The sequence below is a fragment of the Maylandia zebra genome, linkage group LG6, assembly GCF_041146795.1.
Source record: "Maylandia zebra isolate NMK-2024a linkage group LG6, Mzebra_GT3a, whole genome shotgun sequence".
Taxonomy (NCBI): Eukaryota; Metazoa; Chordata; class Actinopteri; order Cichliformes; family Cichlidae; genus Maylandia; species Maylandia zebra.
In genome coordinates, this window is record NC_135172.1 from 24,965,341 (window position 1) to 24,989,161 (window position 23,821).

A 23,821-nucleotide genomic window follows, 5' to 3' on the forward strand; every position below is an offset into this window, starting at 1 on the left:
CAAAGTAACCAAAGACAGAGAAGAAACATACAGATGTAAAGTAGGGCTACATCTGATTTCTTTTCTATGTCTATATATTAAATATTAGTCAGCGTCATCATTATGCCCATCATTACAGGATGAGAGGAACAGAAATTGAACAACTAAGAATATCTCAGTCACTCTGTGTCTCAGGGATATTACTTTTTCTGTATTTTAATTCGTTTTTAAGTCAACTTCTAGAGTTGCGCTTCTTTCAGTTACATTTTTATTTAAAATTGTTCAGTATTAGTCTTAATTAGTTTTCATTTTTAAAGTTCAGGATTTGCACACATAGGGAAGGTAATTATTGTAGTTGTTAAAACTAAAACTATGTTAGACTAACAGCAGACTACAGCTTTTCTCTTGACCCAGCTTACAGGTTCTTATGGAAAGGTTATCCATTATCTAATATTTGCAGAGACCAGATGCTCGTATTCACAGATATATAATAGAGATGAAGCTCAAGGTAGCTGATCAATACAGACGAATACAAGTGCAACAGGGGAGAGGAAAGCAGCTCCATTCTGTGGAGCTTTAAGATGAGGGGGGAAAAAAAACATCTAACACACCAAGATATTGGCAGCTAGTTTATGCATTAAGTTAAGCCTGGTTCACACACATATGATCAGGATGAAGCTGGAAACAGGACACAGCTGATCTGGCACACCAACCCCCATGAGGTTACAAGGGCACTTCCTGTGCCTGAGGGATTCTGGGAGATTTACTGGAGGCTGGAGTTTTTGTTATTCTTTTTAAGCAATGCTTGAGCTCTGCATATCCATGAATGGACACACACACTCTCAGATGTGCACGCACACACACTCTGGGTAAATGGAAAAATGTCATCAGTAGAGAGGACGGTGAAACCGCTAAACAGCAGGAGGGGGAAAACCCCCCAAAACAAAACATACCACAGTAGCTGACATAAGACTCACATAAAAACTACACTGAATATTTGTAAATATCAGTAACGTTTGCTGCATTAAGGCTTCATGGGCTCTGTGTGTGTCTGTCCGTGTGCGTACCTGTCTCCTCTGGCGAGTTGCTCTCCTGGGACAAGGTAGTCCAGCTCAACTCTTCGTCACTGGGGTTCAGATTCTGGATGCGGTTCAAAGCACAGTCTGTCTTTGCGCCAGTTCTTCTGTCCTTCTTCGTCTCTGGAGAGGAGGATGAGGAGGAAGAGGAGGGGCAGGAGACCATGGAGAGCAGGGGAGTGTCTTCTGGACTGGCTTGCTTGGGTGGGGAAGGAGGAGGGGGTACTGGAGAGTTCTTGCCAGATTTGAGGAGCTTGAGGTTGGAGTGGAGGTCAGAGATGAGCTCCAGGCCTGGAGAAACTTTGTGGTTCTTCACAGGGGGTTCACTGTCTACTGTCAGTAAAGGCTTCGTCTCCTCATCTTCCTCTCCCCCCACCATCTCATCTTCCTCGATCTTCATCTTTAACATCATTTCCTTCTCAGACAAGATGCTGATGTCATTGGTGTCCTCTGAGTCAAAGTCCAAATCAGCCGTGCTGCTGCTCAGTTTGAGCTCCACAGTAGTGTTTATGTTACAGTCCAAGTCAGGCTCTGTCGTCTGCTCAGCCTCTACATCACTGTGAGTATCTGGGTGAAGGTTGGCATCTTCCTCTCGATCATTATTAGTAAGAGTGCGACTGTCTTGTTCCTCTGCCACGTTGACATTAAGGTCATCTGCTATTATTTCTGAATCCATCAAATCAGGGTCAGTTGTGTTTTTGTTGTGGTCCTGGCCAGCTTTACGAAGCTGGTTCACCCCATTCTTTGCTAGTTTGGGATTGTTGGGAGTGGAGGACTGTGACGGGGATGACGATGGAGATGATGATGCCGATGAGGGCGGCACCACTTCACCGAGGCCCATGGCGGCCTGGATGCTGGTAAGCGCATACTTCTTCCGACATTTGGGAGGAGTGGCGGAGCCTTGTTTGATGACATCGCTGGTGAGGAGCTGGTTGTGTGAGGAGCGAAGGCTGAGTGAGGTGGGGGGCGTGGCGGCAGGGCCGTTACGATTGGTCACGTCTACTGACATCATCGTTGCACCAGACAGATCACCTGAAGCAGAAAAAAATAAATAGTGAATTTAAAAACCTAAATATCCACGTGTTAATACACAGACAACACACAGGTGAGACATCACTGTCAATAACATCTATATGTTTGTTTAAAAAAAAAAAATTACTATTTCATTTTCTTACATATTATGTTAATTTATTCATGCTGCTGCCAATATCGACTGTTAGGTTCTCCATTTGCATTCGCTGCGTGTGTCAGACTCATAGTACGTCGCCTAAACTTTTTCGAATTTTGTTCAACTAACCACCAAATACAGAATGAACAATTTGAGAAAGCACTGCAGGTCCCTAGTTGTGTTATGTAATTTTATTACGTGCCATCCTAAGATGTTATGGCACCATTCGCCACTAGCCTAGGGCGCTGCAAGGAAGAAGGTTCCTGTTACTAGCAATGCTAATGTTAGCACTTGTGGGAATAACGTGTGGCACTGCATGTGTGTCTTCAACCTCATCCATTAGCGTGGACTTAATTTTGCCAATATTTTTACTTGTTTTTATCCCAGAAACTAGCAAAACCAGGAACATTGCTGCTGTACATCCACACAATGGATTTGAAATGGAAAAAAATCAAGACGTGAATGAGCAGGTGGACTTTCAGCTGAAATTCAAGCTTTTTAAACAGGCACGCTTAGTTGAGCTAAGGTCGGACCCATGGGTTGCTTTTGTAGTGCGTTTTGAGTTATTATTGATCTGTAATATAGATAACCATAGCTTTTGTGGGATCTGGGCAGATACTTCAAGCAGCAGTCATATCACGATAGACTCAGATGCATAACATGCCCGCGCCATAACACCACCTTACCATGATGGACAGATGTGGTACGCCTCCAGTCTTCTAAATACTGTTCTGTTGCCACCGTTTTCATACACATTCCAGTTGATTTAATCCTTTCAAACAGTATTTTGATCTTTTCTCTGATCTAAACTCTGATCTCATGTTTCTATTTAAGCGTCAGTGGTTTGCATCTTGAGGTAAACTCTCCGTATTTACATTCATGAAGACGACTGTTGATTGCAGACTTTGGACTATGACACCTTATCGCCTACAAGAATGCTCTTGGCTTGGCCAAATGGTGCAAAGGGATTTTGTTTACTCCACTTTAATTATCTTCTGTCGTCTTTGAGGCCTTTTGCTGTTGCTGAGCTGGCCAGTGCATTCCTTCTTTTTGAGAATGCTCCAAGAGTGGTGGTTAAATCAACAATTAAGTTTCTGCTATCTCTCTGATAGGACTGTTTTGTTTCAAGTCTAATGAAGCCCTCCATCGCTTGCATCAACACCTCTTTGACAGTTCTCATTAAGAGTTATCAAATACAAATTAAACACTTTGATCGTGCTGAATAATGAGGAAACAAAAGACAAGTGGCTATAAAAAGGCTTATCAAACAACTAGCTGATTTTTTTTTTTAGCCTGTAAAAAAAATGGACATATGGTTTTTAAAAAAAAAAAAAAAAAAAAAAAAAAAAAAAGCGGAAAAAGATCAACAACAATTGTGATTCTTAAACTGGCAATGCAATAGTTTTTCACGCATCTTAAATTTAAGCCAAAAGTATATCCTTTGATTACAGTCTCATTTCAAATCAATTGTGCTGGTGAGAAGAAATAACATTTTAAAAATGGTTTAAAGTCAGGTCCATAATAATAAGTGATGTGCATGTAACAAATTATTAAAAATATATGTCATTTAAAGATTAATAAGAAAAAGGTCAGCCATCTTCAGCAGTGAATAAAGTCCAGTGACTTTAAGAAAAATACATTCTGTTCTGTTAACTTTTACAGTTTGAGCTGCTACAACATGTCTTTTATTTTTACTCATTAATGCATAAACGCGCTGCTACCAGCAGCTTTTAAAGTGGAATGTGGAGTCACATAAATCCACAGAAGTAAGTAGAAAGTTCTGCAGGTGACCTAATAATACCAAAGCACTAATTTATAAGCACAAAGATGGCGGTTTACTTCATTCTACCGACAACAGCACAAATAATAGCAGGTCAACAACGAGCAGCCTTTTTGAAGAGTCGAGTAATCCACCAAATATTAAAGCCTAAGCGCAGGTTTTACGGGTGTTCGAGAGGCAGCTGAAGGAGAACTGATGTGTTTTGATATAAGGGTGAACTCATCTGTTGAAAATTGATGGGGGCCGTTTAGTCTTGTTGAGACAGCTGTTCATGAGAGATAGTTGAAGTGCAGGATTTATCAGGGGAAAGGCTGCTTTATTAGAAAGACGTTTGCTGTATAAACCTGAGATTTGAATACTGAAATTTGGAAAATTTGGATTTCTGAACACTTGGATACAGGAGAACACAAAACATCTATGCCAGCGGTCCCCAACCTTTTTTGCGCCACGGACCGGTTTATGCCCGACAATATTTTCATGGACCGGACTTTAAGGTGTCGCGGATAAATACAACAAAATAAAACTAGTACCGGTACCGTAAAAAAGAAAATTTATTCATAACACACGTGAAAAGACCCAGGAAAACAGAGTAAACGATAAAAACGATAACAAAATAATGCTGAAAACCGATAAAAACCCTGAAAACTATACATTTCACACCTGAGCCTCAACTCTCGTGGCCCGGTACCAAATGACTCACGGACCGGTACCGGTCCGAGGCCCGGGGATTGGGGACCGCTGATCTATGCACAATTACGAGCATAAATATGCACATTTCTATTGTCTCTGCATGCCAATGTGATCTTGCAGAATTTGTTAATGTACAGAGGTGCACTCCTGCTACATGGTCGACTCTGGATCTACTGTAGACTCAGGATCTCTGACTGGAAGTGTGACTAAAACCCTGAAACACTGCAAACGCACCAGAGCTCACTGTAAAAATGACTTTGCTCCTTATCTTATCCTTGCGATTCTCCTCCTCCCTCCAGCACCCCACACCCAGCTCTGCTTCATTAAAATACCAGCATTACTTAGAACCCAGGATTTGTGGGTCTCTGCTCTAAAACAGAGACTCGGCAAAGAGTCAGAGGTCAGAGCTGAAGCTTTGGTACCCTGCTCACAGCTTTGAGCCATCCAGCCATGCCAAGTACACTCTGATAACATCCTACCCTCTAATCTCAAATAAATGAATACTCCTAACAGCAAGTATCACAGCCACATCTGTCTGTGATACTGTCAGTGTTAAATTCAGAAGAAATTTGCAGTAAACTGCATGCTTCAAACCTTAGTAAGACATGACTGCATGACTGAGGAGGATTAATGGCAAGAAGGCAGCGGGTCCAGATGGCATCAGCTCGAGGGTCGTCAGGTCCTGCGCGGACCAACTGTGTGGGGTGATGGAGCACCTCTTCAACCTGAGCCTGAGGTTGGGAAGAGTCCCACAGCTTTGGAAAACCTCCTGTGTTGTACCAGTGCCAAAGACTTCACGCCCCAAGGACCTCAACAGCTACAGGCCGGTGGCTCTGACATCCCACCTGATGAAGACCCTGGAGCGGTTGGTCCTGGCTCAGCTTCGGCGCCTAATAAGCTCATCACTGGACCCACTTCAGTTTGCCTACCAGCCTGGCATTGGAGCGGATGATGCCGTCATTCACCTCCTACATCGTTCCCTCGCTCACCTGGAGACCGCTGGAAGCACTGTGAGAATCATGTTCTTTGATTTCTCCAGTGCCTTCAACACCATTCTTCCCTCGGTTCTAAAGGACAAGCTGGTGAACTCTGGAGTGGACCATCACCTCACTACCTGGATCCTGGACTACCTCACCAACCGACCACAGTATGTGAGGACTCAGGGCTGTGTGTCGGACAGGGTCGTCTGCAGTACGGGGGCCCCACAGGGAACGGTTCTGGCTCCGTTCCTCATCACCATCTACACTGCAGACTTCTCCCACAATTCCACCCAGTGCTTCCTGCAGAAGTTCTCTGATGACTCTGCAATAGTCGGCCTCATCACTGATGGGGACGACAAGGAGTACAGAGGTCTGACCCAAGACTTTGTGGACTGGTGCCAGCTGAACTACCTCCAGATCAACGCCAGTAAAACCAAGGAGCTGGTGGTAGACTTCCGCAGGCACAAGCATTCTCCACTGCAACCACTGAACATCCAAGGTATGGACATTGAGGCTGTGGACAGCTACAGGTACCTTGGTGTTCATCTGAACAATAGACTGGACTGGACTCATAACTCAGACAGGAAAAGGCAGAGCAGGCTGTACCTGCTGCGGAGACTCAGGTCGTTTGGAGTGGAGGGCCCACTCCTGAAGAAATTCTATGACTCTGTTGTGGCTTCTGCTATCTTTTATGGCGTGGTCTCTGCTATCTTTTATGGCGTGGTCTGCTGGGGCAGCAGCATCTCTGCTGGGGACAGGAAGAGACTGAACAGGGTGATCCGAAGGGCCAGCTCTGTTCTAGGATGCCCTCTGGACCCAGTGGAGGTGGTGAGTGACAGGAGAACGGCGGCTAAGCTGTCATCCCTGATGGACAACATCTCCCACCCCATGCAGCAGACTGTGACAGCACTGAGCAGCTCCTTCAGTGGGAGACTGCGGCACCCACGGTGTGGGACGGAGAGATTTCGCAGGTCTTTCCTCCCCACTGCTGTCAGACTCCATAATAAAGACTTTAACTGATCAAGCACACACATCCATACATATGCAATAATACTAAGTGCAATAATCCTTTCTGTCATCGTTGTATTTTTACTCAGTTGTATATAGTATTTGTATTTGTATTCTATTTTTATCTTATTGTATATTTATTTTATTTTATTCTACTGTATATAGTATTTTATTTTATTCTATTCTGTACAGTTGTGTACTGTATTTATTCTTATTGTATTCTAATTTTTGCCTCATAACTTTTGCACTGTCCACTTCCTGCTGTGACAAAACAAATTTCCCACGTGTGGGACTAATAAAGGTTATCTTATCTTATCTTATGAGTCATTGAAATACTTCACTCCAGAAATGCCTAAAAATACATAAGAACAACCTCTAGATTTCAATTTGACCACAACTCTCGTTTATGACGTTTGAATTGTCACCAGATTAGGTGAATGTGGTCACTTTATTTCTTCACTTTGACAACAAAAAAAAAGCGGGGTTGCTCGGTTGCACCCCAGAACATGTATAGTAACATATTTTAATATTAAAATATGAGGCCATCTGTCTAAAGCTCTGTCTGAAGCTTAAATGAAACTGGGTCGTTTAACAGGACAATGATCCCGAGCACGTCAGCAAATCTACAAAAGAATGGCTGAAAGAGAAAATAATGAAAGTGTTGCAATGACTCGCAGTACAGACCTCAACCTGATTGAAATGCTGCGGTGGGAACTGGGAGAGGTGTGCAAAAATGACTGCTTCAGTTTATCGAGGTTTGCAGGCAATAAGTAAAGATGACCAGACCAAAATTCCTCCATAATAAATGTGAGAGACTGATAAAGTTGCTCAGAATACAAGTTATAGTCGCTGTAGGTGGTTCAACAAGCTACTGAATCATGTGCTTAGTTTTTCACAGGACTGAATGACTGTACTGTATCAAGAGAATGTTTTTAAGTACTCCAAATTATTTGTTTTTGTGACCCAATAATAAACAGACTGAGGGTGTGTGTGTACGTACCTGACAGGTCTGTCATACACTGGCTGTGGTCACTGTTCAGAGTTATGTGGACTCAGATCTGAGGGGGGGAAAAAAAGAACAAAATGATCAGAAGAAGAATGAAAAGAATTACGAGAAGTTGTTGGATTGCCCACAGAGACCGCATTCATCCATGTGAAACCCACTGACAGCTGGTTTCTATGGAGACAACACAACACTGTGATAAAGCAAGGATGCTGGCCACAGAAATCAAAATGATTAAACGGAGACTATGAATCAAACATGGAGGAATCAAAGAAGAAATCAGTCGATAGGGATCTCAGACGTGTTCCATACTGTGTCCCTCACACACACGGACCTGAGTACGTCTGATTCTGCATGTATAATACAGTAATAAGGGAGACGGAAGAGGTTTCTGAGACAGCAGAAACTAAAGTGGATATCCAAAGCATTTCTGAATAATTAAACAAAACACACATAATGATAGAGCTGCGGTCAGGGGTATAGAAGTTATGTTAGCAATGCTAATCTACTGTTGCTGTAAACACTAAGATAATCCAACAATGCTTCCTTCCTATCATAAAGCTAAGGTGGTATCTTAAAGGTGGGAGGAACCTGGAAATGATCGTTTTCTTATCAGGTTTGAAGTCAATCCAAACACTGAAGCAGTCCACCTGAGTCACTCCAAGGAAAATCTGTCAGTACATTTTTGATGAAGACTAGCACAATTATATATTTCAGCGGCCTACCCAATTTTGACCTACCATAACGGTAGGTCAAAATAGGGAACTTTTGAGGTCGTCTTATCACTAAAAGTTATTTAGACAATAATTCTGATACAGGAATCACAGCTCTAAGGCAAGCCTGAAAACGTAGGTTAAAGGTGAGACATGTGCTATCCAGTAAAAAGAATCTCTATATAATATTATTCCTACATTATTTCAGTTCAACAGCTAAATCACATGCAAGACTTTTAAAAAAATAAAAAACAGAAACAGGCCTTTATTTTCAGTCACTACTACAAGAAAAACAGAAAAGCACTTAAAAAAAAAAATAGCTGTTGCATACCTGAGAGCTAAGGATGGTGGAAAACTCCAGGATGGAGCAGGTCCATACTGGTAGTCAATGGTTCTTTCTTCATCCAATCATGGCTTTACTGAAGCAGCAGCAGCAGCAGCAGCAGCGTCCTGAGGGAGAGAAACATGAAATAGGATTAATGAGAGAGACTGAGGGACGGGTGAGCAGAAAGAGCGAGAGGTCTGAAGGGCACAAGAGGGACAAATAATAAAGACATCAATTATTCACAACCTCAATCAAACAGGAATACACAAGATGGGTGTGTATGTTTGGATATATATATGTGCATGTGTGTGAGAGAACATAAGGTTCATTTTGTAGAGAGCTCATATTTCTCTCTTTGGTGCAGTCGGGCCAAACCTTTGCTGACTGGAACCATCATAAACTTAATGCCGCCGGAGGCTTGTAAACTCTCCTCTGCTTTCCAACACACACGCGCACGCACACACAGCAGACTTTTGGACAGTTCTTATTAACACACAACTATGAGAAGCAGAGAGAAAGATAATGAGTATAGTTAGAATGGACCATAAAAAAATCCCACTTACATCTGGCTGAAGGGCTGGGAAGACCCTTGGACTGATTTTAGGGTAGGGCTGTTCGATATAACGATATATATCGGATGACGATATAAAAACGTCTATAGTTTCATTTTAGGCTATCGTTTGTTTCGTGGTGTCGCAAAATAAAGTGTTTACGGCAATATTTTTTCATCGTTTTGATGGTCACTGTAGTGGCTATATTAATTTCTTAAAGTTCTCTCTTTCTCTTATATTTAATATAACCACACTACAGACGGACAAGCGCCTGTTTTTATGCGTTGTTGTTAGCAACAACGACGGTAACAGCATCGCGTGTTCGCTTGTTTATTTTCCACATAAACCTTTCACAATAAAGCTCAAGATCCTGTTGAGACTTCAAAATAAACTGAATCATGTGAAAGAGTATGCAGAGTATTTATGGATGAAAAGCAAAAAAGAGCTGTCAGGTGCTAAAAAATAAACCTTAGACTCAAACGTTAGAACAGGCTTTTCCCCGCAGCACGCTGTGTAATAAATACTCAAAGAAAACTGCGGCCGTTACAACTTATGTCTAAAAATGTATCGTTTCATGCATCAGTTAAAACACTCGTCTCCAGGTACACGACGCACAGCTGGAAACACTTCACGCAAGTCGAGCAGCCCGAGATTCACAGAATTTACAGAAAATGTAAAATTTGTGATTTATATCGTTATCGGACGATAGATGTCTTATATCGGGATATGAGATTTTGGTCATATCGCACAGCCCTATTTTAGGGTGTAAAAATTGTAATAACTTCAGAAACTGTTTACCTCATAGCACGGTTATGTTTAAAAATCATCAAAGTGGCTTACGGAAAAAGATAACTTGGAAATCAGCCCACCTAAAAGATGTTATTGCATCATTGGATAAACAAAAAATCAATTTTTTAATGGTTGCTAATTTCAGAACAAGAATAAGGGATTCACGACCAAAATGAGGGTCCCAGCCCTGTGATGGGTCATGAAAGTACTACAATTTGGCCACGATAAACCATATATAGTATTAATGTATTCAAAAAAAAGTCTTTTGTAAATTATCTTTAAATTTGAGTTAAAGATTTAAATCTTCAAAAAAAAAAAATACATAAGAGAACTAAAAATCACCTTCAACAAGTAAATCGCCAGAAGATCAAAATCTACTTGATGAAAACACAGATTAAATATTTCATTTTAGGCTTCTGTAACGTTATCATTAAAGATTTGAGTGGTACACCAAAGATTTTTGGATTTCCAAATTAGAGATTTGTCTCGAGTAATGGTAACAAACTGCTGTTCTGTGGATTAATCTGTTGGGTTCGGCGTCGTTCTGCGTTTGCTGCCACGAGGCAGAAGCAGCTATTGGGAGAGCTAATGTAGCATTTCACACCTACAATGCCAGCAGCTTTACTTTGCAAGTTTCTTACTTGACTGCAAAACTGTAGGCGAGTGAGTTCACGCAACACTCGCAACACAAAGATGTTTTGGCTTCTTTCTTGTGCTCCTCATTCGTCTTACCGAACCACTCGGAGGGAGGCTGGTTCAGAAAAACCTGTTGGAAAGCTTTTATAAACACTCATGGCAACATAACCCTGTGTTGTGAGTGTGATTAATATCATGTCACGTCATTTGTCTCCTATTAGCAACACATGCAATGCGTGTCTGAGTGTGCAAAAGAACAAAAATCTAACTAGCCTAAAGCTTCACTTTGAGCTGAAATGTGACCAGTGAAAATAAATTAGATTAATGTTGCCAATAAATGCAATACAAATTCAGTGAATTCTTCTTCTTCTATGTATCAGATAAAGTTGCATTGTTGGTTCATGTTCAAAACGAGCCACGGCTAAATGCCAATTTCAGGACATGTGCTAAAGTGGAAATAAAGGAACCAAAGCAACAGAGCTGCAAAACATCCCATAAACAACAAAAGGTCTCCAAGCTCACATCATTTTTCTACAGGTTTACATAACTGAGCAGTGTTATGAAGTTCACATACATCCATGAATGTGATTGTCAATATTATTTAAAACTTGAAACATTGACACCAATCTGAGTATCAACTTACATAACAGTCAAACATCTGGTTTGTCTAAGTGTTACAGCAACTGTGATAAAACACTCACACATCTGAGGAGAACCTGTATAATTTTCACCAGCTGCACATACTCTAATGCTTTTTTCATTTTAATGGTTTATGTTGGGACACGCAAGATCGAATGGACTACACTATCTGCCATATCAGGTGTAAGGGTTTAAAAACTCCTGGGAACAGCAACACTTTAGGAATCACACCGTGAGCAGGCACAGATGCGTTTTGAAGGCAACTCAATTTTCATGCATAATCTGAAAATAGAAAAAGAAAAGTTCAGACAAAGAAAGAGGGTTGGTGTTTAAAAAAAAATTGAAATGTTGCATTCTGGGATTAAAATTACAAGGCATGCTTGGTTACTTGGATCCTGCTGCAACAAGTCTGCATACCAGAGAATATATGTGACTTTGTGGGTATTTGCACAAAAGGGTGTCCACACTGAAAACAAATGGATAGCTTGCTGCAGAGTCTGGCAGTTTGGATATTTGCCTTAAACCTAAGCAGCATTTGCAGTTCATCCTTACGCCTATGATTTGGGAGAAGGCTTGAGGAGAAAGGAGGCCATAGCAGTCTAATCTCAATTTTTCTTAGTTTGTTAATACACACAACCAGATCTATTATTATTATTATTATTAATAATAATAACAATAATAATGATGATAAAGTAATCTGCACCAACCACCACCTCACTGGAAATCAAGTCTGCACTTCCTCTAATGGCCTTTTGAGCCAGGCTTCACAATCGAGTCAATGCACACAGACTCTAATGTCAAAATGCCCAGCTCTTACAACACCTGGAACCCTCCCGTGTCCTCCTAATGTACTCTTGTTTTCACACATCACTATATATCAATAAAAATGTGGTTTGACAACTAATAGAAAGGGTAGGCAGAGACCACCCTCATTAACTTCTGATGCATGCCCAGTCCTTTTGTCCTAAAAGCAGGCCTGAAATATGACAGAAACTATTCAGTTCAGAAGAGATCATGAAATGCTTATTCCTAGAAGGCTTTAAAGGGGTAAATAGAGTACAAAAAAAAATAACCCTTTTTAATATTATGGGGGAAATAAAAGAACTTCTGGTCCTATGAATGTCTATGGGGAAAACAGTCCTCAGCTTTGACCTCTGTAAGCCCTTTCCCAATGAGTTTATGGGCTCAGGCACTCATTACGGATCATAGAGAATAAAACACCAAATCCATTTTGTGAATTTGGATTATTCTAATATTTAAATAAAAGAAAAAAAAAAAAAAAAAAAAGGATTACCCAGGATATGTTCGTATAGGCATGCAGTTTCAAGAGTCAGATCCACCCCACGGTTGGGGTATCTGGTTTCAAACCCTGAAAATGCTCATTTCATTAAAAAGAAAGCAGTAGGCGACTTCATGATGGCTACATCCATCTTTTGTGCTCACTACGATCCAGACACAGGGCTCCACCTCTACCAACTGGAGTCACTTAACTCGACTGCGCTGAAAAAAACAAAAAACAAATACAGGCTGCTGTTTGGTGCAGACCATTTAAATTTGGTCTAAACACTTTGATGCATAAAACTGGAGGAGTTTGCCTTTAAAGTTTCAAGTTAGCACTTAAAAATCGGTCTTTTCATTTTAAGTCCAGCGAGCTAAAGTAGTAAAAGACAACAAAAAACATCACTGTCCAAACACTAAATACAGACTGCACCGAAGATGCCATATCATTATGATGTTTAAAAAAAAAAGAGGAGCTGGAGCTACAGTTCAGGAATGCACTAAAACGATAAGTCTGAATACCAACAACATCTGGATCTGGGCTGCATCGGAGCGTCAGCACCTTTGAAGCACTCCTTGCAGTCCTCTGTTGTGGATGGTGGTGGTGGGGGGGCTATACATAATTAGAGGGCCTATCTGCAGGCAGGGCAGCAGTGGTACTGATACATATAGGGACAGACGTTCAAGCTGAGACACAGACATTTAGACAAAACACTCACCGGGAGGGAGGGGAGGGGTTGGTAATAAGATCTAGGATGTGTCACAGTCTGGCACTGACCTTTAACTTCTGACCTACAGGCCAGCCCACTGAGTGTGTGCTGTTTTTTGTGTGTGTGCATGCACTTAGTGTCGTCTGTATGTCGGAGTGTCCAGATCCTAAAAGAATGAAGGAAGCAGCTGCAAACACTCCATCGCTCTCCGTGTCTCTGTTTCTTTTTACGTGCGTGCTGTTTCCAACCACCGACACTCTGGACTGAGATTGCTTTTAAATTCATACGCCAGATGGAAGCCTGCCAGCAGTTTGATGGGCTTCATCCCTCCTTCCTGCACCTCCCTCTCAAAGTTTCTCACCATTCTAGTTCCCCTGCTAATCCCACTTGACTTTTACCTTTCCCCCCCTCTATCCTATTTTCTTGTCCAATTCCCTCTCTTTTCCGGGCTTCCACCTCATTCATCCTCTACCTTTCAACCCCTCACTCTTCTCTTTGTCAAGAAGAGAAATGCTGTCTTTTCCTCAATAAAAGTGAAGGGGGTCTGTAAACTCACATAAAACCACCCATTTCTCGCTATAACGCTGATTTACAGCCCCCTCCCCTCTCTTCTCCCCCACGGCTCGTGAGAAATCCCATCTGTTACCGAAAAAGACTCACAAGAAAGCAAAACTGTCGCAGTCAGAGGCCAGGCCGCCGGAAACAAAACGGATGGGTTCAAGCCAGCAAGACAAGCCGAGCTATGCAGAAACAGAAAATGCAGCGGGGTGTTTTTCTGACTTTTTGGATTAGGACGTGAAACTGTAAGGCAGCTGCACAATAGCAGGCAAACTTCCCAGATCTTTCTTGGCTTTGTTTTCATTGGCTGCAGAAAAGCCCAGGCCTTCAACACGTAGCTGCAAACTACTTCCACGACAAGCTGACAACACTACTGCCCAAAAAACATGCTGTCAAAGGTGCAGAGCTCCTCACGGCCCAACCACCCGTGTCCCATTTAATGTTGCCTACTACATAGCCTACATCTAAACTACAATGATGCACTGTTGAGCTGTTCTACTTTTTCAAGAGGCTGAGGAGAAACAAAATGAGGAAGAAAATGTAATAATAATAACAACAACAACAATATGCAGATGATGACGACTTAGACGAAGAAGAGGAAAAAAAGCAGGTGGAAGAGGAGAAGTAGTAGTCGAAGAAGAAAAAGGAGGAAACTGACAACTGCTAGATGAAGGAGTAAAGGGAGATGAAGTAGAAGAAAAGAGGGAGATCAGAAGAAGAAGATTAAGAAGGAGGGAGAGGAGATGAGGAAACGGGGGGGAAAATGAGAGGAAAACAAGCTGTAGTAGCAGAAGACCTGAAGAGGAGGAGAAAAGAAAGAAGAAGTGGACGAGGATAGGTAGAAGATGAAGGAGGAGAAGGAAGAGTGGAAGTAATGCATGCAGATGAAGATAGAAGGAGAAAGAGAAGAAGCAGTAGATGAAGAAAAGGAAAGACGAGGACGATAACACGAAGAAGAGCTAACTTGGTTAGTTTTTGCTAGATGTATTTTACGCTTCTTCCTTAGAGATCATTATTTATGATTTATTGAAGATGCTCTTTGTAATCTCATTTGGAAAGCATCGTCATGATGTGTGTGTGTGTGTGTGTGTGTGTGTGTGTGTGTGTGTGTGTGTATAAAAACAATAAAGACAACATTAACCATTTACAAAATCTGGTTCCACAGCTGCAATCGAAGCTAGACGTCACTGTGTGTGTGTGTGTGTGTGTGTGTGTGTGTGTGTGTGTGTATCCTTGAATTGTCAAAGCGGGAAATAACAGAGACAAAGTAACACTTTGAATGGTACTGCAGCCTAAACAAACAACCTTATGTACACACAAACAAAGCTTGCAAACAGAGCTCCAAGTTGTGAGCATGCTCACACGGCCGTGCTTCGTCTAAGCAGCAGTGATGTATAGAGAGTGAAGGACGGACACAAATAGCTCGATGTTTAAGGCACAATTAAAGACTTACAGCATCTGTGTGTGTGTGTGTGTGTGTGTGTGTGTGTGTGTGTGTGTAGCTATATCATTTTCCGTCCGGTGTGGTTTCCATGGGCGGGACGGTGAGAGGGGGGGAAAAAAAAAAAAATTTACCACAAAAGAAAGGGAAGGAGGGGGGAATTTTCAGGGTGTGCCAAAGAATCTAAGGCATGTGAGGGTGGGTGGGCCAGGGCCACTGTGAGGTGGGGGGCAAAAAAAAAAAAAAAAAAAAAAAGACTAATTAGTCAACAGGAGGAGCAGACAAAACACAAAAGCTACATGCCTCAAGAATGAAGGTAAGTAATGAGCATTTGTGAGCACATGTGTGTACACATCCCCCTCACTGACCCAGAGCAAACTGAGCTCTTCAACACTGCCGGTGACAGTGAATGCCCTCTGTATGTATACTTGAAAGTAAATGGGTCAGCTGTGACAGAAAACACATATAGAGTTACTTATTTAACCATAACTCTCTCAACACGTCAGCCAGTCAAAGGCGCAGGACTCCAGAGATACACACACACACACACACACACACACACACACACACACACTGCTCCTGATGAAACCAGCCCAGATAAAGTCAGGAAGCAGCTGGGGGTGACAGGGGGTTAAAGAATTATATAACACACTTAGAAAATGAGCCCAGAAAACATTCTGCAGGGTTTGAAATCTTTTGATGTAGGAGTGAAAAAAAACCGTTTCAGAAACAAAGCCAAGAGACCATTTCCTGGATTTGGGAAACTTGGGACCGAGTGTGCACCAACCCCTCCCCCATTACCAGACCCCTCTTTCCTGTGGGTGAGCACGGAGGTCGAGGGAGGGGGAGAAAGGGTGCACCACGAATACAGTGACACTGAGCAAAACGCAGTAACGCAGATGAGCCGGTCCTGCAGCCAGAAAGACTTTGACGTAATGAGACCACAGCTCTTTCCTGGACCCAGCGCTGACGGCAACAAGTAGTGCCAGGAGTGTGACAACAACACGTTTATAGTGCAGCCTGTCATGTGCCTGCAGCTCGGGGTAATCGTTTTCCATTTCATGGTTACAGGATTATATTACAATATCACTTTTTTCCTCATTTTCAAATACCTTTTCTTGTTTTTTTATGTTAAGTACTCTGTATTATTAGTGATCATAACATCTGTTGAATGCCTAAAGTACTATTCACTCAAAGAGTCAGTGTTACGTTACTCAACCAAAGTCTGATATGATGACACCCCACTTTAAAAATGGGTTAAAGAGGAGACACTCTGGTGTGATTCTGAATCCAGCCCTCAAAGTGTTGGTATTGTTGGTTTCCACTGGCCATTGTCATCTCCTTCTCTTCTCAGCAAATTTTACAATCTATATAAGTAAACTTGAATAAGCTTGAATACTTAAATCCTGAAGAGTCGATGTGTGATTTAAACCTCGTTGTGAATTTTTCTGAGCTGTATATTTTAACAACAGAAGATTCTCCTCTGGGTGAAGGCCAAAACGTAACATTTGAGAGCAAGTGCCTACTGCTTTTTTTTTATATGCCTGAAGACCTCAGACAGTGTCCTTGCAATAATAATGTGGTTAGAAAGTTTTTAAAATCCCAGCAGAGCATCCTCTTTGCTGTCCTCCTTGTTTAGGGCTGTTGTTAATAACCAGTATGGAACTGGCACTGGTAGCTAGGTATTGATAAGCAGCTAGATAAGCAACGCTGTTATGAATACAGTGGGGCAAAAAAGTATTTAGTCAGCCACCGATTGTGCAAGTTCCCCCACCTAAAATGATGACAGAGGTCAGTAATTTGCACCAGAGGTACACTTCAACTGTGAGAGACAGAATGTGAAAAAAAAAAATCCATGAATCCACATGGTAGGATTTGTAAAGAATTTATTCGTAAATCAGGGTGGAAAATAAGTATTTGGTCAATAACAAAAATACAACTCAATACTTTGTAACATAACCTTTGTTGGCAATAACAGAGGTCAAACGTTTACTATAGGTCTTTACCAGGTTTGCACACACAGTAGCTGGTATTTTGGCCCATTCCTCCATGCAGATCTTCTCGAGAGCAGTGATGTTTTGGGGCTGTCGCCGAGCAACACGGACTTTCAACTCCCGCCACAGATTTTCTATGGGGTTGAGGTCTGGAGACTGGCTAGGCCACTCCAGGACTTTCAAATGCTTCTTACGGAGCCACTCCTTTGTTGCCCGGGCGGTGTGTTTTGGATCATTGTCATGTTGGAAGACCCAGCCTCGTTTCATCTTCAAAGTTCTCACTGATGGAAGGAGGTTTTGGCTCAAAATCTCACGATACATGGCCCCATTCATTCTGTCCTTAACACGGATCAGTCGTCCTGTCCCCTTGGCAGAAAAACAGCCCCATAGCATGATGTTTCCACCCCCATGCTTCACAGTAGGTATGGTGCTCTTGGGATGCAACTCAGTATTCTTCTTCCTCCAAATACGACGAGTTGAGTTTATACCAAAAAGTTCTACTTTGGTTTCATCTGACCACATGACATTCTCCCAATCCTCTGCTGTATCATCCATGTGCTCTCTGGCAAACTTCAGACGGGCCTGGACATGCACTGGCTTCAGCAGCGGAACACGTCTGGCACTGCGGGATTTGATTCCCTGCCGTTGTAGTGTGTTACTGATGGTGACCTTTGTTACTTTGGTCCCAGCTCTCTGCAGGTCATTCACCAGGTCCCCCCGTGTGGTTCTGGGATCTTTGCTCACCGTTCTCATGATCATTTTGACCCCACGGGATGAGATCTTGCGTGGAGCCCCAGATCGAGGGAGATTATCAGTGGTCTTGTATGTCTTCCATTTTCTGATGATTGCTCCCACAGTTGATTTTTTCACACCAAGCTGCTTGCCTATTGTAGATTCACTCTTCCCAGTCTGGTGCAGGTCTACAATACTTTTCCTGGTGTCCTTCGAAAGCTCTTTGGTCTTGGCCATGGCGGAGTTTGGAGTCTGACTGTTTGAGGCTGTGGACAGGTGTCTTTTATACAGATGATGAGTTCAAACAGGTGCCATTCATACAGGTAACGAGTGGGGGACAGAAAAGCTTCTTACAGAAGACGTTACAGGTCTGTGAGAGCCAGAGATTTTCCTTGTTTGAGGGGACCAAATACTTATTTTCCACCCTGATTTACGAATAAATTCTTTACAAATCCTACCATGTGAATTCATGGATTTTTTTTCACATTCTGTCTCTCACAGTTGAAGTGTACCTCTGGTGCAAATTACTGACCTCTGTCATCATTTTAGGTGGGGGAACTTGCACAATCGGTGGCTGACTAAATACTTTTTTGCCCCACTGTAGTTATGCAAAATGGGCAGTCCTGCACATTCAAGAGTCGTCTCACTTTACTACACTTAATATAACTAGAGAAATGGTCTGCATCACTGAACTTTCTTTCTTTTTTAATGCTCCACTACCACGGTTTGTCAACTACCACTAAACAACAGAAATAGAAGAACATGCTAAGGTCCATCCAGTACTTTCATTACAGTCATTTGAGAGCAGTGTGGGGTGGGGGTCATCTTTGGTCATCAAATAGTTCACAATTAAAACTGAATACTCGTTTGACTCCCGTTGCTAGGCACCCAAACCAAAGAGTTCATCACTCAAAGTCACCACGGGAACAGCATCTATAGCTCAAATATCAAGACTGAATCTGAGGCTACAGCAGCAGGAAAAGGTGCTGCGAGTCACTTACTGGCACGATGAGCTGTGTCATGAATCCACAGGAGTTACTTTGCAAAAAAGGCAATCTGCTCTCAAATTTAACTGGTGGATTAACAGGTGCTGTTTGGTATTCACCAGCTGTCAACCGTATGAGCTCGATCACTAACGAGCCTATGGCCACTCATCTACCTGAACATCATGATGCAGTTCCCAATACCGCAGAGAACATCGCAGATAAACATTAAAAAGACAGAGTTCACCTCCCCATTGTATTAAACAATCACACTCTGTGCCTTTTACCACATTTCTTACACTTTACACATAGTGCAAATTCAACACTGTCTGACACACTCATTGAATTAACATCCGTTAGTTACAGCTGAGTAAATCTGTTGGCGTCATGTGTCAGCAAGCGTCTCAACATCCACCTGGCCAGGACACCCCATCTAATGTTTTGGTTAAGTTTTGTTTCAGCTACATACTTAAAATGAGGGAAAATGTGCAGAAAATAGAGAGGTTCCATTTCAACCAAAGTCTCATACATTAATTTGTTCAAACACTAACATCCACCAGATCATTGGAGACCTGCTTAAGCAGCGATCACACCCTGCTATGGACATAGACAGCTGTAGATATCATGGACCATTAAGTCCACTAGAACAGGAATGACTAAAGTCCACTTTAACTAAAGGGTGCACAGTTGGTGCACTGTATGTCTCCATAGATAAGGCTGTTTTGATCCAAAAAGCTGTCCAGCATGCAGATGTCCTCCCATGTATATAACTATAACATGCCTCTTAGGGGTAGTGTTAGGTTCTACTTTAGCCATGTGCTAAACAAAAGCCTGAAGATTACACCTTTCCAATCAAGTCCTGTTAATCCATTTTGGCTTTACAAGTCATCTGCTATAATATTTCCATTTGGGTGTGCCAAATGGAAGGAAATGCCATTAAAAAGGAGCAGATGCGAAGCCAACTCTAGCCCAAACCAGGTCACTGGTCACCTGGTGGAAACTAACCCAGAGAGGTTAACCCAGTAAAAATCACAGGTTACCAAATATAAAATATAATAATGTATGTATATGTATGTATGTATATATATATATATATATATATATATATATATATATAATATAAAAGTTCCAGGTAAAAATGGGACGCTGAACTCTTAAAATTCTGACTCGCTCATTCACTCTTTCATCTCACTAAATACCGAAAATATCTCTTTGCAGACCAAAAGGAGAATAAATAAAGTGTTCTCCATATTTTTATTTCTGACTCAGGTTATATTTATACTATCAAACCTCATGCTCCTGTCATTTCTTTTATCAATATGAGTCAGCAAAAAGCAAGCACTTCGATCATTAGAGCTTCTTACTACTTCTCACTTGACTGCAAACATTACAGCTGCTTCATATTCTTTTGTTTGGTAGAAAGAGAGGATATTGGCTATTGGAAAGCCACACCTTTCCCCTCTGAAGAAACACATAGAGGGGCGGACAGACATGGCTGTGCACAAAAGGCCTGTCAGATCCAAGGCCAGGGCAGAAGCAGTGGAGAGACTGCATATCCTATATATAGCCGAAATGTGACAGGACATCCGAGAGGACAGGGAAGTCTAGACACAAATGGCACAGCACTTAATCAAACTGTGTGTGTGTCTTCAGCACAGTCTTGTTATCTCACCTTTCATTAGACAGCCTGTGTCAAGCTGTTGCATGATAATGCCACAAGATTGTATTAATATCACAGCCTTGTGTGATCAAATTGGCTGGAGGCTCGGCCTTTATTTGCCAAATTAAAGGGGGGGGGAAAGGAAGGAAGGGAGACAGAAAGACTCAGAAAATGAGAGAGAAAGCAACGGGGTACTAGCGTCAAAGATGTGAGGAGAGTTGGTGGATCAGAGCGAGTGACTCATCAGAAAAGGAATGTCCCATCACTGCCAACGAAACTACAGACACCGTTGCAATGATTGCTCCGTCGCCAATACTTTAAATCACCCCATCTCTGGCTCTTGTCACCTCTTCCTCCTACACAAAGCCTGTCTCTTTCTCCCTCTGTCTCTGTACTGCTTATCGTTGTCGTTTCCCAGCTTAAGCAGGCCATTCTTCTCCTGCTAGATATTGCTTTTGGATGGGGATGACAAAGCTAGCTAAACCACAACTAGTGGACCAGCTCTGCACCACCCCTGTTAGGAGCAAACAGAGGTCAAGGCCGCCAATTCGTTTATTCTAACGAGTGAGTGCAAAGCCAATAAGCAAATTCCAGCACTGTGTGGTTAATCAAAGCGACACTAGTCAATTAATTTAAATTTTAATCCCCAATACAAAGTTGTTTTAAATGCAACTGCGGTTTTATGAATCACAGTAAAGATATGGAGATGAGGCTGGCACCGCATCACATCCTTACCACAGATGTTCGGTTATTTATACTCCCACCACAGGATATGATGTAGGCATAAAAAACAAAAAGAACACCACCACAATGACTGCACACATGATTCAACTTTTAGATCACCTGTCATCCTGTGCATTCACCACACAGGAATTTACAGGCTCTGCCCTTCCACATCAAGATGGAAGAAAGGGTTCGTGGCAGTTTTACCATTTCTTCTGTGGGATTTTAAACCAGCCGAAAAACCCCTACAGATAAAAAATAAACAAAAACCAAAATCAGTGTTGCCTTCTGCTGCTGATCTTGGCACACAGCTGATGTAGAAAAGACCTAATATTTGGCTAAAACTAGTTTTCTCATACACTTTCAGGGATCAAGTGACCTGCATTATCGAGTGGCATCAGAGAAATAGTTTTCAATTAAAGCATCAGTGGGAAGGTGATGAAGCAGGCCTCGACTATGATCTACGATAAGTCAATTTTTTCAAGAGGCATCCTGTGTCTATTTTACATTTACTATTATGTTATACATTCACTGTGCATATCAGTGTCACTACTGAACACTGAAAACAGCAGCGTCAAACATACACTGCCTGGTCCAAAAAAAAAAAAAAAAAAAAAAAAGTCACACTAATATTTTGTTGGACTGTGTTAGCTTTGATGACAGCACACATCCACTGTTCCATTATAAGCTTATGCAATGTTACAACACTTATTTCCATCTAGACTTGCACTTTTTCACCAACATCTTGCACTGATGATGAGAGTTAGACCGATACATTAAGTCTTCTTCAGCAAATCCCGGTTCTTCAATGAGATTAAGGTCTGGACTCATTGGTGGCCAATCCATGTGTGAAAATGCTCTCTGAACCACTCTTTGACAGTTAGAGCCCAACGAATCCTGGCGCTGTCAAATATAATTAAAATATCCCTGTGCCACAAATGGATGGAAAAAGCTGGGCTCTCAGTATATTCAGGTAGTCAGCTGACCTTGTTTTCTGAACACAGACCACCTAAAAATTACAATGAAAATTGCAACCACAGGCTTGCATGGTAGGTACTAGGGATGGTCGATGCACCACCACTCTGGAACAGGGCAAATCTGGACTCATAAGACCACGTGATCCTTTTTTCATTCGTCCACAGTCCAATCTTTATGCTCCTTGGCAAACTGAAACCTGTTTTCCCAGTTAGCCTCATTGATAAGTGTTTTCTTCTGGCTACAGAGCTGTTTGTTCTATCGTTAAATTTTTACAATTTGATTTCACCAAACATATAAATGATCTCCAATCATTTTCAAGATTTGTGCCAATTTGCAAGGGAAACAGTAAGGGCTTAACATATTTTTGCACAAATGTTGTTCTTTATATGTGAATGTTTGGTTCTTTATCGTATCTCCTGGCTAAATGCTTAAAGCACTAATTTCAGCTCTGCTTGCTATTATTAGTGCACTGCAAATATTTTGCTTGGCAAGCCCTTCAGGTTTTTCCCCCACCCCTAAAAATTCTTTATGAAATCCAATTACCTGCTAACAGAGGAACACCTGTCCATTTACCCAAGTGGTCCTTGAGACATGGAGTCCAGACTCTCACTTCTATCACTTCTTAATCCTTGTTTAGAGACAGCCCAAATCCTTGAACTTTTTTTAAGTAGGCCAATTTACAGTAGCACCTGGGGCTCTGGCCTTTATAGCCACTTTCATATCATATGACTGTGTGTGTGCACGTGTGTTTGTTTAAAAGCCAAAAGGAGGCGAGAGGAGGGAGAAGGGAACGCCAGACCAAAAGCCAGAAGAAGAAAAAACCCTTATGCAGCTGAACTGAAACTGATGGGTGTATACAGGGGAAAGTGCAGCCATGTGGAAAAGACAACATCAGAAACAGAAACATATAAACAGGAGAGTCGCAGAAAAACCCCCCCCTCCTTTCAAAAGTAGAAATCCTGTCCATCCTCGCCTCATCCTCAGGTAATTTGGAGGCAGAATAACGTGCATACTGATGACCCGATCCCAGAGCGCTCTGACAGCAAGGAGACAGTCCATCGGCGAGGGCTGCCAGGAGCCGACACGCTACACAAACAGAAAAACACACAAAAAAAAAAAGAAAAGAAAACAAAGCGGAAAAAAGTGGAGGGGGGAAAAGGCGGCGATGAGGAGCAAGCATGCGGGCGAAAAGCTGTCAAAAAACAGGCGAGACAGACGGACAGATGGAAAGATGAGAAAAAAAAGGGGCCCTATCATCTGGCTTCACACCCCGCAGGATGAACAGGGCCTCTGTGCTCCTTCCCTGTTCAAACACACCTCACGGCTGTCTGCTCCCTGCAACAACAATGCGCGCACACACACGCATGCACGCACACACACACTGCAGCCTGCCTAACAGTGGGCACAATAACCCTATTGAGAGGCAT

The 23,821-nt window shown here is 42.1% G+C and overlaps 1 protein-coding gene across 3 annotated transcripts in view; it reads right to left on the minus strand.

Annotated features, from left to right (window-relative positions):
• Window positions 1-23,821, minus strand: part of apbb2b (amyloid beta (A4) precursor protein-binding, family B, member 2b) — a 57,931-nt gene that overhangs the window by 30,072 nt on the left and 4,038 nt on the right. For all 3 annotated transcript variants that reach the window (XM_076884919.1, XM_076884917.1, XM_076884918.1), the window contains exons 2-4: window positions 8,729-8,847; window positions 7,682-7,739; window positions 1,047-2,087 (exon numbers count right to left, since the gene is read on the minus strand). In XM_076884919.1, the coding sequence (XP_076741034.1) occupies window positions 1,047-2,087; window positions 7,682-7,697 (1,057 nt within the window). In that variant the 5' untranslated portion in view covers window positions 7,698-7,739; window positions 8,729-8,847. The remainder of the gene's footprint in view (window positions 1-1,046; window positions 2,088-7,681; window positions 7,740-8,728; window positions 8,848-23,821) is intronic.